The sequence below is a fragment of the Cuculus canorus genome, chromosome 3, assembly GCF_017976375.1.
Source record: "Cuculus canorus isolate bCucCan1 chromosome 3, bCucCan1.pri, whole genome shotgun sequence".
Classification (NCBI taxonomy): Eukaryota; Metazoa; Chordata; class Aves; order Cuculiformes; family Cuculidae; genus Cuculus; species Cuculus canorus.
The window spans coordinates 32,616,707-32,631,328 of NC_071403.1; the positions used below are offsets into that span (position 1 = coordinate 32,616,707).

Genomic DNA, 14,622 nt, shown 5'->3' on the forward strand with positions numbered 1-14,622 from the left:
AGGTATTCCGAAAAGATACAGCAGTCCCGGAACCATTGTTAGGTACAGACTCAGGCTTTACTGGCATCTTGCTTGAAAATGAGATTTGCAGGCTCTGTTGTTGAAATCCACTTTCAGATTCTTGGAGAAACTTTGTAACTATGAAGTGTGAAGGTTTAGGCTCCAAATAAGCTGGCTGCCAGCAGTGGACACGGTGTAGCTGTTTTTCACTCCAAAATAAAAATATATAGAAGTGCTTATGTCCTCTGAGGTGCTGTGCTTTGCTCTATGAAAACGAGGGATACACAGTGTTTGGAAGAATTCAGAGGAGATTCCTTGCTCCCTGTGGTATTATATGTTTCACGAAGGCGGTAAGTTTAGCTGTCTTCTCTTTTTATAGACCTTAGGAATGGCTGGGAAGAAGTGGCAGTGATGACAAGCATTCTTGTCAGGCCAGTAATTCCCTGCTCTGCTCAGTCCACAAACATCGTGACAGATTGAGTGCCTTGCAGTGTTATCCTTTGGAGGCCCCTTGGCCCATTTTGAGCATTTGAGCCAGCATGACCCAACATACCTAGTCATCTTGGGCTCTCTTTCTTCTGGAAAGTTCTTCCAGTTCATTTAATTTTCTGTTCATTACCTCCCATAGTCTTTCTGCTGTCCTTCCAAAAGTAATCTTTTAAAATAAGAAGTTTCCTGGAAAACGGGAAATTAGTCACTTTCATCTCCAAAAAATAATAGGTTTCAGAAGCCTGTTCATCCAAAAACTGAAGTTAAATGTAATTGAGAGACTAGTTATTATGCCTTAACTTTCAGAATTCAACATTTCATTATATTGCTACATGTGTGAAGTTCATTAGCTTGTGTTAGGTCAAAAACATTAACAATACCAGGGACCTTGTCATTAGAATTATTGATAGCTTTGAGGATTTGAACCCAGGTCTTTGAGGTAGCTGGCTAACCCTGACAGGTCTTCTCTACAGAAAATGTTTATTGGTGAAATATTTAGAGACCTAATCAAAGAGCTCAGTGGGGTTTTTAAGCCCTTGGATGTCAAACCTTTTCCCTTGGCATAATGAAGGTTATGGTGGCCTCTGATTTCCCCCTTTGAAAGGGTGAACTTGTTTTGTGGTAAGTTCTAGAGCCTGTTCAGGCTTGAGGATCAAAACACAACAGTGAAAATGTACATTATTGTGCTACATTCCAGGCAATATCTGTGATATGGGCTGCTGAAGGTTCGCCTGTTCTGCAGACAAGTATTTTTATATATATATATATGCTTCTGCCTTCTTGAAATTCTAGAGTAGTTTAGTGTCTGCAGGCGACCTTTTTACATCCAGAGCAACTAGTTCAGTGGAGGATGCTTACTGGTTTTAGTGATAGATAGTGTCCTCAATGTAAACTCTTTCAGCACTCCTAAATCTGTTCTCTAGACAATCTTGGGGCCTAAAGATAGCTATGGGCAATACTGCAATTTTATTTTCTGTTATCAGAGAGAAAGCTTATGGTCCTGCTGTTTAGGGAAGCTCTAAAGCAATGTATTTCAGGTATGTTGTCAAAATAGATGGTGGGCACTTAAAGGCTAGATCAGTTAGACAGTCTGCTTCTCAGATGGAAGCTAAATGGCATTCCGAATCTTCGCCGTCCTAGCAAGACACACATTATTGTTTCTGTGAGGGGCGTGGAGATGGCTGGAATTCTGTAAAGTACTTGTTAGTCATAACAACTTTTTAATGCATATAAACAAACTAATCTAGGCTGCATCACAAAGTCAGAGAGCTCAGATAAATATTAATTTGTTGTCTGTGTGGCTTACTCTATCTCCTGATCTTCTGTGTTTGCTAGTTGGAGGTTGCTGGGTTTAGTGCTGTGCCCACATAGTCTGTCCTTGGGCAGAAATATAGTTGTCTGCTGGTCTGTACTTTTATCTTTGGCTGGAACATCCACTTTGTTTCTGTACTTTAGCTAAGAGAAGTCTCTTTTTCACTTTAGAAACAAGAAAATAAACAGGAGGACTTGCTGATATGGCATATAGATTATTCAGGTTTTTGTTGCTAGACTTGATATCCCCCGCCAACCTCATTCACCTCTGTAGTGCAGGATTCTTGCCTTCACGCGATTTAACTGTTCTACAAATCATTTATCACTTTGGACCACCTTCTTAAATTGAACTAGGATGATTTGTCCTTCAACTCTGTTCTTTACCAGCCAGCTATTTTGACTTGTCTCTTGCAATTTCCCACTCTGTATCAGTGATGTGCCTTGTTTTTTCTAATAAGAGATCAGATTCTGCTCTGCAAAGTCAGTGTTCGAACCTTTGCCCCCTATAACATGTGCCAATAAAAACTGTCTTCTGTGCAATCAGTGTGGAGGAATGAAGAGCCAAGCTCTCAGGAGATCCTCTGTAGCCATTTTTAGGAACTTATCTGAATTTCTTGCTATGTACTTTTAAAGCTCTATTCACTTTCATAGGCTCAGTTTCTGAAATGCCAGTCTCTTTATTCTGCCCGTTCAGAAAAATAGCCACTTCCCACTTGTAAACTCCACCCTTCCCAAGCAAAAGCTTTACATCAATTAGTATTATTATACTGGAAAATATGAAGGGTATAGAAATCACCTAAGGTTCTCTAAGCAGATTTGAACTGCTGTATCAGGACAAGCTATAGGATAGTCGGGATGAATCTCATTGCAACAGTGGATGTTCTATGCAAAAAGACCCTAGTCATCATCCATAATATTGCTTACAAATATTTTTGTAACTGTTAAAGCCTCCCCTACTGTCTTGTTCCCTAAACATTGGCAGGTGTGTCATCTCTAGATTAGAGTCCTCCTTTGAGAAATCAGTGTTTAAGTTGCTGTCTTTGCAAGAGAGGTCATCTCTGCATACACAATGGTGGTTGCTTTGTGTTCTCTGTAGTGGGACACGCATCTGCTCGAGGAGCCGTAGTAGGAAGCAGTTACATATTTTGCAATAGGTGAAGCTCTTCAGGTTGTGCATTCTGTGTGCTCAGTCCTAGTCTTGCATCTCTCTCCTTCCTTTAAGTTCTATGCCCTTGGATTCCACAGTGGAGAGAAATAGCAGCACAGATATAAATGCTGTACTTTGTGTCTGAATGCAAAGCATGATGAAAAGTGTGATGTATGCTGTATGGACTCTAGTAACCAAAAATCTCTAAACTTAAACATATGAAATATGCATATGCACAGTAAAGCGCTGACATATAGCACATCTTGAAGAAATTCAGTTTTTGTAAGGTAAGTAGCCTTTGTTTTGTGAACCACTTGTATTATGTCATAAACTTGCTACTTTTCAAGTGTTGTGTAAAACAGTGTTTGATAACTAATTGGTATGTCTGGATTTTTTTACACAAACTGTAAAAAAATCATCCTCTGTTACTATATTTGCTTGCTTTTATGAGCTGCTGTTCAAGAAACCCCTTCGTTTCTTCAGATCTCCTGTATCAGTCATTTGTCTGAAGTCTACGACATCTTTGATTTCTTAGAATCTGCTGTCAGTCTGCTTTGTAATGATAGGATAGTGTCTTTTACGGCCAGTACTAACAGATAACTGTGTCAAACAGATATTTCTCTATACTATAGATAATCTAAAAAAAATAGAACTGTAGATGTAGCTGACAATTTTAGCACTATTACCTTTCTCATCCTTTTAATCTACCATATTTGTCTCCAATGGAAGACTAACAAGGCACTGGTTTTGTAAAGGTCCAATGTTGTTATAAAGCAGATACCTCTGAGACTCCAGTTCTTCAGTGGCTCCCCATGCTTTACTTGCTTTTCTAATCTTTGCATTTATCTCCCTTCAGATCTCAACATCTGCTGCAGTTTGACTGCCCAGGTTAGTGAAATTTTCCCCCTTTCTCCACTTCTGTAATTATCCTGTGCACCTGTTTCTTTCCTGGTGTTCATCAATGTTGATCTGGCAGTATTTATTCTTGGCTACATTGTCCGCTTTTGACATTGCAGTGGTAGTAGGAAAATAAATAATTTCCTGTGTTGTACTTGTAATTGTTGTGAAAGCATATTTGAACTCTATTTTGCAAATAAGTACTGGAGAAGAATAAAAAGTATAAGTACAGAAAGAGTAGAAACTGAAAAGAATAAACCACGTGTTTTCTGAGTTGTTTTAGAAGTAAAACTGGAAGGAAGTTTACAAAAAGAAATTTAGTTGGCAGGTATACTCAGGTACAAACAATAAGATAATGTTTAAGGATAAGAGCAAAGCAGTTTTCCTTAGCTCTGTGCAACACTAGCAGATTGAAAGATCTGAGTTATATTTTGGTTTCCTTTGTATCTGTCTCCAACAGCACACTAGTTAATGTACTCTTGCATAATACAAAGTATTCCAATAGCAGACAGCATGTAGTTTGAAGTCAAATTAAACTGTAAAGTGTATTCTTTTTTTTTTTAAATGCTATTTTAATGGTAGATCAGCATCCTGTCATTAGATGCTTGAAGCTTCTTGACCTGAACTAAACTCTTCAAGTTCTATGAGCACCCAGGAGCCTGAAATCACTATTGACCTTTTTTCCTTAAAAAGTGTAATTAAGTGAAGCGCCTTCCTTCACTCATACAGACCAGTTTTTCTGTCTAGTTTCTACTTTAAGAAAAGCTGCACAGAAACTCTTTTTGCTTTTTAAGTCCTGTTCTGACTTGTAAATTTTTTTTACCTGTATTTTGAATTTTCCTATGAGGAAATCCTGGAGCCTAGCTCTTTCACTCTGATTGCCAGTAATTATCAAGTTGTGAGCTATTTTCCAGGTTTTTGGATGATTGGGTTAAAATTTGTCTTTACCACTGAGCAGAATGTTTCCTAGGAAAAGGACGAGGTGGTTTTGGATTGCCCCAGGCGGGAAAGAAAACTGAACATAAATGTCTGTATCCTGAGTAAGGGCTGTATCTCTGTATGAGGATGATAGACTATCAATAGCATCTTTTCATTGTGCTTTAAATGAAGATATAACTACTTGATTCAGTTTCTCTGGGCCCTGGTCTGGTAGAGACTTGGCAGTGTATTTGGGACTTCTATCTAGAACTGAGGCTCTAGCAAGAGCTTTTTGCTGTGTTTCCCAGTAGAATGAGACAGGCACAACACACAGCTCTGTGAAAGCTGAGCTGATTAAGACTGTCTCCATAAAGAGATCTCTAATATCAAAGTGTTATGGATACCCTCAGAACTATTTGGCAGTTGACTAAAGGTTTGAGAATCGAAGAAATCTAGTCCGGAGGGACTTGATAAAAGTAGCACAAACTCTGTTGTGGAAGAAGGAAGTTAGCCTCTCTTGGAAGATGACAGTAGCGTTGTAACACATAGATGAATGAATCCCTATTTTACTAACCAGTTAACTCCAAATTAGTTGCTTATTGTGTTTTTCTCTGAGATAGGTAAGAAATACAGTCTTTATGATTGTACATTTTAGGACGTACTGTAATAAGCCGCTTTCTTTTCGCATAAATGAGTCTTACAACCTTGTCTGGTAATCTTAGTGCCAGTTCTTCTGGTGAGTTGAAAAATATACTTATCAGCATTATTTTGTAAAATGGAAACCCATCCTTTTACAAAAGCTTTTTGTTCCTGGTTAACTATTTTCAGTGATGCAAAAATCCACTTATTTTCATTCTGATCTTAGTCCAGCTTACAATGTTTCTCTTTGCCTTTGCCATCTTCCTGTCTGAGCATGAGCTTTCTCCTGTCAAGTTTTTCAGCGTGGTAAATTCCAGAGGCCTTGAATCAGTCTCATGGCTATCTTTGAAAGTGTTTTTCAGGCTGAGAGATACTCAACTCACTTTACTTGACTTGTCAAACTAAAGGTCTTCCTTACAATCCAAAGATTAAGAAGCTTCTCCAGAGAGCAGTGTGGTGCATCAGGCTCAGGTTTCTGAACTGTCTCTCAAAGAACCTATCTCTTTTTTTTTTTTTTTAATTGGGTTAAGAAGACTACTTGGCTAAAGTAAACATCTTCATAGCAGCAATGAGAAGACGTCCTTTTGTGACATATAAATGCTGTAGCTAACACAATAGTCCAGTAAAGGTCTTGCTTGTTGTATTGTAATGGTATTAGCATGTCCCTTTTTCCACTTAGTACTTAATTTAATTCGTTAATACACCATTAGTTCCACTTGTCCTCCTGTATAGTCAACTGCAAGCTTACCTTCAGCTTTGCTGAACTGAATTGACAGAGGCTAAATATACACTTTCTGTAAAATGTATGCGATTAATATTTCCAGCAATGTCTAATTTAGGCAGAAATATGAAAGGAAACTAGGCATTTGACTGAAGTAACTGTAACTGCTAACAGTTCTTAGTTTTAACAAAAATTAATTTTGTTAGTGTATCGTTGCACTTATTTCTGGACAAGTAGCATATGCTTTTAGACACCCTTCTCGGTCTTCTTCTATTATTTATATTTGTAAGCTAGGCTAATGGAGTTTGACTGTATTTAATTGGAAGCTAAGGCCAAGGTATTCACATTAAAAAATACATAAGATGTATTTTCCTTTTTTAAAGTATTAAAATATAAAACAATATAAAAATAATCCATACTATAAGCTTATAATTTAATATTGTAAAGAGGATGGACTTGCTCTGTTAGGTTTTAGTTGGTTCACTTTTATTAGTTGCTTTAAGAATCCATCTTAAACGGTTTTTACAGCAATTAGCCAAGGTGTTTTTTTTTAATAAATCCTGTGCATACAATCTACTCATCAGTGGTTAGTGAAGTATTTTCTTCTTACATAGTAAATACTTAGTATTTGTACAGGGTATCTTAATTTGTTGTTTTGATAGTCTGTAATTTCTTAATCCTAGCATAGCATATAATATGGTCAGTTTTAATTACATGAGTTATAACATGTTAACACTTTATCACACTAGTAAATGTCACAATGACTTGAAAATAATTACTTACATTATGCTTGTAAAATTTAAGTGGTCATGTCTTCATATTGCTTCCTTCAGTCATAAGGTTACTTTTAATCGAATGTCCAGCAGAGTTTTACTAAGCTAGAACTTAAAAAAAAAAAAAAAATAATACTCAATAAATATGTATTCCTGACTATACCAAGACATCTATCAAATCACTTCATGATTCCTAGAAAATAAGGCTGGGGGGATTCCATTGCTTTATCCAATTTACCCATTTTTTTAAAATACAGACTTATTTTGGTAAAGGACATTTTAAAATATTTCTCTTAATCTTTTGTTTCATAAGTCATGCTTATCAAATTTCTGCTTATTGCTAGGTCTTTTTTTGATTCTGTTCACGTGGCCCTTGTCCTCAATGAGTAATGTTCAAAATAGGGCATAATTCATCTGAGGCCTTACCAATACTGAGCAGTATGTGAAGGTCACATCATGTCATGAATTGATATATTGTATTACTTTTGCAATATGATGACATAATTAGAATATGCTGAAGTTTAATGTGTGAAACCTTCAGCTGCCTTTCTAAAGAGCTGTTGCCACATCATTCTTCCATGTTGTAGTCATGCATGTGATTTTTTTACTTCATGTAGTATTTAATATTATTTACCTCAGTATTTTAATAGGAATTAATAGTATTTATTTCCCACTATTGACCTAGATGCGGGTTGCAAAGATGATTTTGAATTCCAGTCTTTTTCTTTAGAGTGCCTGCAATACTCATCACTTGATGTAATTTGCAAATTTAATAAGTATATTCTCTGTTTCATAGAGAGTTTCATAGAAAGTATCTGTCCATATCACTAAAGGAAATGTTAAAAAGCGGTAGATTTGGGCAGTTTTTTATGGAGTCTTCTTTGGCATCTTCAGTTTTGCAACGAACCACTAATTGACTACTCTCTAAAGTTGCTTTCCCAAACTTTTGAACATCCATCTTTACAGCTGGTCCATTTGAGTCACGTATTCTAAACCTGCTTGTGAGAATCCTTAAGTCTGAGAGAATTTCAAAATGCTGGCCAAGGTCAAGGTTTGTTACATCTGTCCTTCCCTCTGTCAAGGTTTTCTGCCTACCATGTTAGAGAAAGAAACTAGGATTGCTTTTCACCCCCCACCCCCACCCCCCCCAAATCTATGCTGCCTGTTAGATGTTTACAACTAGTTCTGGTTTTGTTTCTTTTTCTGCTGTTATTCTGGAAATTCAAGTTAATGCGATTGACTTGTAGCTCTTTAGGACTTAGTAGCTAATTTTGGACATGGGCTAGTTGAGTTTTGAGAGTAAGATAGGCCCAGGAAACACTGCTTTGAGCTACAGGGACAGATAGAACTAAGACTGTAAGTTGTGGATTGTATTCACAAATGAGAAGCAATTTAAAAAATGCTTGAAAAGGGTGTATTACTTGACAATGTAACTCTCAGTTCTCAGATATATGTAACACTTCAAGTTCTTGAGTATCCCTGGCTTTATTCCTCCTCCTTTTTCTTGGTGATTTGAGCTTCCTCAGATATGTGTGTTCTTTATCTGTTTTGCAGCTGTCACCCAAGCCACACCAATCCACCAGTATTGTTAAGCCCATTTCTTTATGTTGCCTCTTGTGGCTCCAAGGAGGTCCAGTCACTCCTGGCACCTCCAGGAGCTACTAGCAGAGGATAGGACCTGAAAATATCCTGAGAGATGATGTGGAGTGGAAGAGCAGAAGTCATGGACTGGCTTGTGCTGCAGTGTATAGGGGTTATCCCCAATGTTTCAGGCTTTTCTCAGTTCCCAACATGCTTTCTTGCACTGTCCCCTGCATACTTCTCAGGCCTACCAACTGGCATTCATCTTCTCAAGACCTGAGGACTGGTTTAATTGCTTTAAAAATAATTAGCATTTGTGACTCTTAAGTAGAAAAAAAGGTTAACTGGTTAACAAACATTGTCTTGGTTTCTCTAATTTAAGTTTTATGCTATCAGTTGCCTGTTTTCATCTCCAGGATCACACTCATCCTCCACATAATCTTAAAGATAACACTGACAGTTCAGATTTTCTTTTTTTTTTTTTTTAGTTGTTATTTTTTTAGGGTAAATTTCTTTAGGACTAGCTATTTGTGGGGGGAAGGAATAGTTAACTATGTAATTGACTTTTCTTAATCTAGTCTGAGTTCTTAACCTTTCCTGTTAAACAGTCTTAACAGTTAGCCTGTTAACTGTTATGTTCAGTTTTAATAATGAAATTCAGACTATACTTGTTCTGAATCTCCATGATGTATGGATTCTGTTCTACTTTTTGGCTCATAAGTAAAAGTTTAAGTGGAGTCTGGACCAGAAATGTATTTACATTAAGTTATCTTCCCTGTGCCTAGTATCGTACAGTTCTGTGGTAATCAAGGTTTTTTTATCTCCCCTGCCTCCCCTATCAGTTTTTTAGTGAGTTCTTATGTTAGAGAATAAAGAATGATTTGTCTAGAATTACTTTATGCTCTGTTTTTCAGCACATCCTAAAACTTCTTCCACGATCTTCAGTTCTTCTAGGACAGTTCACTGTGAAGTTCTTGATATATCATTATTAAGGCAACAGTTCATATTTTTCTCTAGGCCTTCAAAGGAGTCTGCTTGTTCAGGCATGTGGTTGACTTGTACATTGAAGGAAGGCTGCTGTGTGGTGGTACTAACAATACAGAAAGAGCTGTACATCATCAGTAAGGCAGTTCTTTTTCTCAGGAAACGTGTATGAAATACACCCAAGCTTTTAGTTGTCTGATATTTGGAAGATCCAATTGTAATCTTAAAGATGAGCACTAGTGTAATTTTTCTACCTGTATCTACTCTGTTTGTGTCCTGTCAGTTGCTAATACCCTTACTCAGACATGCGCTTAGTTTATTTTTTTTCTTGCCTTTCTTGCATTTACAGCTAGGAAAAAAATCTGAGTGATGGAATGACAGGGCCATTGTGTCTTCTAATGATACTGAATGGGCTTTTGGGAGCCACATCAAATCAATAGCTTATGGAGGTATAGCCATTGATGGCTAAGTCTCATACATTATACATCTGGATTTAAAATTGTTGTGTGGCTAAGAAGGCAAATTAGTACTGAAAAAGTCCAGTATTAAAGCAGTTTCTGGATCTTACAAGTGCTTATACCTCAGAGAAGACTCCATGCCATGAGCCCTATGATAGATGCAGTCTCCATTCATAGTTTTTTCTGTAAAGTTATATTTGATATTCGTCTGACACCACATGCATCTTTGTTACTTACAGGCATAGCTCACCACTTTGCATTCCGAGGAAGCATAGTTTTGCCTGGATTTTCATAGAACTTATGCATTTCTGGAAAGTGTGAAGAATGAGAAGATTGTGTAGGTTGTTGTTTTCCTATCTGGGAAAGAAAAATCAAAACCAAAGAAACTGCCATCAGCTCTTTCAGTAAACTGTTAATTTGGAGCAGTTAGTATCTCCAATTTACCAATGGTACCACCACTACCCTCTAGAGGTTTCCTTTTTTCATTCAGAACCAGTGCAAGGATAGTGTCAGACATCAGGACTTGAAGAAAATGCTGGATTTTATGTGCTCAAACTTTTCTAGGTTATATATTGCTGTTGGCCATCTCTTTTGTTGAGAAAAATTTCATTGCATTAACACTACTAAGGTGTTAAAGTTGATTGGGAATTCCCAAAATGGAATATACACAGGAGGAAAGCAGTTGACAGAAAGAATTCTGTTACTAGTTCATTACCACTTCTTTCAGATTCAGCTTATTTGCGTTTGGAAAAAGAAACTGGAGCTATGCTCAGATTGTTCTCTCTAGCTTTGATTCAGTGCATGAGTATAGTCATGTATATGTGTGCATTGAATGGAAGATTTTGGCCCATCTGGATATTGGTTGAATGGGAAGAGGTTACCCGAGACAGTCTATCTGAAAGCATGCTAGCCACTACGCAGTGGCTGATCTTTCTTCTAGTCCTTCTCCTAGCAGTAATGAGTATTTGGACAGTACGATGTGTTGTTCTATGTATGTAACCCCGGTAACAGAGAGCAAGCATATAAGTTAAAATGCTGGTGCTGTCTTTATTTTGGAAACTGGGATTGTACAAAGATAATTTACTTTAAAATAGCAAAGAAGACACGCTAGTCTGCAAAATCTTGTACTGCTTGTCTCAGCCAAAATTACGGGCCTTTTCTGCATTTGAGAAAATCAGACCTGCAATTCAGCATACATACAGCTCAGAGTGAAGAGCCAGTTACAGTACTAAGAACAGGCAAAAGCCATAGGGAAATGCTCTGGCCTTCAATGCACCTGCTGTATGCCTGGGTCCCCTTTTGACTGCAGTAGATAATGCCTAAAGAATCATATTGATTACAGCATTAGTTCTGCATTAATGCATGAGGTGCTGCCTAAGAAGGTTCAGAACTAATTGCCCATCATGGGATTATTGAGTAGTTCTGTCAGCTGAAAATTTGTGAAAATCTGAATCTTGTTTGGACTACTTTATCATAAATAAATAAAAAATTTTATTTAACCCCTAATTACAAGAAAGTCCAAAATGAGCTAGCACTTATGGTAAGGAATTAATCCTGAATATTTTCAGATACTTTGTTAATAATACTGCTGTTACTTGCAGTTTATTTAGTGACTGTATCACTGAAGACTGAATATGCTCTTGAGGATGAGAGTGTCAGCCCTGAGATCTGACCAAGTTCCTCAGGGCTTTGTGCACTTGGATCTGGAAAACCTCCAAGGAAAGAGGCTCTCTGGGCAGCTTGTGCCACTGCCTCCCTAGTGAAAAAGTTTCTCCTTACGTCTACTTGGAAGCTCTCTTTAAGGTTATGGTGTGCTTAAGAGGAGTGAAAGCTAAAAAAAATAAAAAATAAAAATACTATTTAGGTATTTGAAGATTGAGATGAATAGTGGTTATTTTCCTACCTACGGAGCTGATAGAATCCAGTATTTCCCCCCCCCCATTCATCTAAGAGAACAGCATTTCACCCTCGGAGCCCTGCTTTGAAAAATGTAGTTACTCAGTTGCAGATGCAGGGTTAATAGTTATCTAGATCTAGGGTTTTATCTTACCTCTTGAAAAGCCTCCTGTGAGCGGATGAACCAGGTCACCTATTTAAACAAGCTAGAGGCTGCAAAAACATAGAGTGGAACACGTGACAAGAATGGCAGAAAATACCTTGGCTTCTTTTGCTGGCTGGGTCAGCAGGTGTTGACAGGAACATAGAGGTAGTGGTGGGAAAACTGTCAGCCTTTCCTCTTCTCACCTTTGACAGAAAGAAATACAACTTTATCTTTCATGTTTATATATCATTCCAGAAGAAAAAATTCACCAGCTTCTGTTCCCAAATGTGCCTTAAGAAGCAAAGAAAAAAATAACTTCAAAAGTAGGAAGAGCAAGCATCTGTTTTCAATTGAAGTTAAGAAGTTTTTCTTCAGAAACAAACCCACTAACCCTTATTTTTTTTCTTTTCTGACAAAAATAAATTATATGGTACAAATTAAATATTAGATTTAATAGACTTCCTGTGGTATTTAAACAAAACCCCATTGATTTTATACTTAACAAAATCGCCATCACTCAGCAAATCCTGTTTATGTTGGGGGGAAGAAGGCTTCTACTTGTGTGTTAACATTTTGGCAGGAAAGACTCTTGACTATTTTGCTATAGAAGTATTTACTGAAACTTGGCTTTTACACTTTATAAACAGGAAAAGACGGCTTCTCTAACTTGAAGTGATATCACATAATTGGAACTAATAACAAACAGGTTTACAGTTTCTGGTAGCCAGGTCTGTCTGCCTGTGGTCATCTAGTCTCAAATGGTTTTACTACATCTTTACTTAAAATAAGTTTCTTGTGTTTGCTTCTTCACACTTCCAAGTCCTTACAGTTTCTTGTTCAGAACTAGTTATAAGCACAGAGATTGTGGCACTATGCAAATGATTTCTGCATCTCCTAATGCTCACTTTGGCATTTTTGGTATTGCCAAGTGTGTTTCAAAAAGCGATTGTGCAAAAACTTTTCTTATGGGTAATTTTTGGTCTTTGTGGTTCATTTTAAAATATACTGTGGAACCAGAAAATATATAAAAACCCCAAGCTTTTTATTTTTTTTTTTTTAAATTTCAATATGACTCAAAGAGTTAGAATTACCTGCAGCGATAGTTCATGACACTGTAGTTGTTCTGCTGTCAGAACTGTCAGTCAGTTGCTTCAGTTCTTCAGGCTGAAGTGGCTGATAAATTATTCTCAACATTCATTTGCTGTTGTAGCTGCACCTTCTCCTGGAAGTCTTTGCTATTGTGTTGGATACTGCAAGTGGTTCCTGCTCTTCTTCCTCCTTGCCTCTGGATGTCATGATAATCTTGGATCTCATAATGAGGCAGGCTGGAGGGGCCACTGCTCGTGCTGTCTGGCCTCCAGCTCTCTGCCCTTCTGCTTCTTGCTCCTGCCCTATCTTATAAGTTTGGTAGCACTTACCTCTGTCTTAACGTACAGCACAGTACTGCAGTGACACCCATTAATAGTACAGTACCTTCAGATATGAGAGCATGCCCTGGCCAGTGAAGCAATCGGTTCTGGACATCTTTGTGGATTCTGTGTTATGTTAAACCTATAACTAGTAAATTAAATGTGGTCGGCGAGGACACTTCTGGATTCTCTTTGATTTTCTTGGTATTAGAAGCAGCCTTATGTTTTCTTGAAATAAGTTCCTTAATTATGAATAAAGCAACATGTTTTCAGATTGTTCTTATTATATTGCACTTAATACTGATAGACCAGTGTAAAATTTGTCCTAAGATCTGTAAAAGCGGAGTAAGTTAGTTGACCACTTGTAGCCATACTTGTCTGAGATTCACAGATTATTTAACTCAAGTTTTCTAAGGTTTAACTTCCTTATAAATTGTAAAGCCAGTTTATTTTCTCAACTTTCTCTTTAAACAGATGAAGCACGTAAAAGACAGATTTGGTGACAGCGTGCCAGAAGAAGTGCTTCTGCTGTGTCTGGGCATTACTTCAGGAGTTGGCAGATTGGTTTTTGGCAGAGTTGCAGATTATATTCCTGGTGCAAAGAAAGTTTATTTACAGGTATGTTTTCACATGGCTCTGAAGAAATATAGAGACAATGTGCTGAAAGCTTTCATTGTAGATACTATTAAGTAAGCAGAAATAACTGGAGATTCAAATTTGACAAATTTCAAATTCTAGGAGTCTTAATGTATGGGTTTTGATACCAGGAGCCTTCTGTACGGAGTTCATGAAGCTATGATTTTTTTTTCTCTTTTTAATGCTGTTTTTCAACATGTGGACTAGCTACTGGCTATTTTGAGCTGGGAATGAAAGAAATTACTACTCGTTTGCATGTGAGTGGGAAAAACTTTGGGGAGTCTCTAGATTCTGCTTTGCCTGTTTTGTCCTGTGATTTCATAATACATGAAGGAAGATGACTTTTTCTGTATTCCTCTAAGGATTTTGGATTTCTTCTTGATCTTTGATACGTGATAATTTGGTGTCAGTTATGTTCTGTGCATAGCGTACACTGATAAGGCCATGGGAATATGAGGTCCTTAGTTGAGATTTTGCTGAATGAAGTGAGTTATTTGCAGAAAAAGTCACAGCTTCCAGAAATGGTGAAGCCTGGGGATGGAGGAGGATATACCTTTTTCCCCCCTGCATACTTATAAAGGCTATTTTTTTGAGAAAGTAACAGTGTTAGTGTAGATG

General features: G+C 37.4%; 1 protein-coding gene and 1 long non-coding RNA gene across 2 annotated transcripts in view; one reads left to right on the top strand and one right to left on the bottom strand.

Annotated features, from left to right (window-relative positions):
* SLC16A10 (solute carrier family 16 member 10) overlaps positions 1-14,622 on the top strand; it is a 72,572-nt gene that overhangs the window by 54,696 nt on the left and 3,254 nt on the right. The window contains exon 4 of the mRNA XM_009564850.2: positions 13,843-13,986. Coding sequence (XP_009563145.2) covers positions 13,843-13,986 — 144 coding nt within the window. The remainder of the gene's footprint in view (positions 1-13,842; positions 13,987-14,622) is intronic.
* LOC128851660 (uncharacterized) lies at positions 548-13,830 on the bottom strand. Its single transcript, XR_008449055.1, has 4 exons — positions 11,969-13,830; positions 10,156-10,275; positions 6,906-7,006; positions 548-675 (listed from the first exon to the last, which is right to left on the bottom strand). It is a non-coding gene; the product is annotated as an uncharacterized LOC128851660 (long non-coding RNA).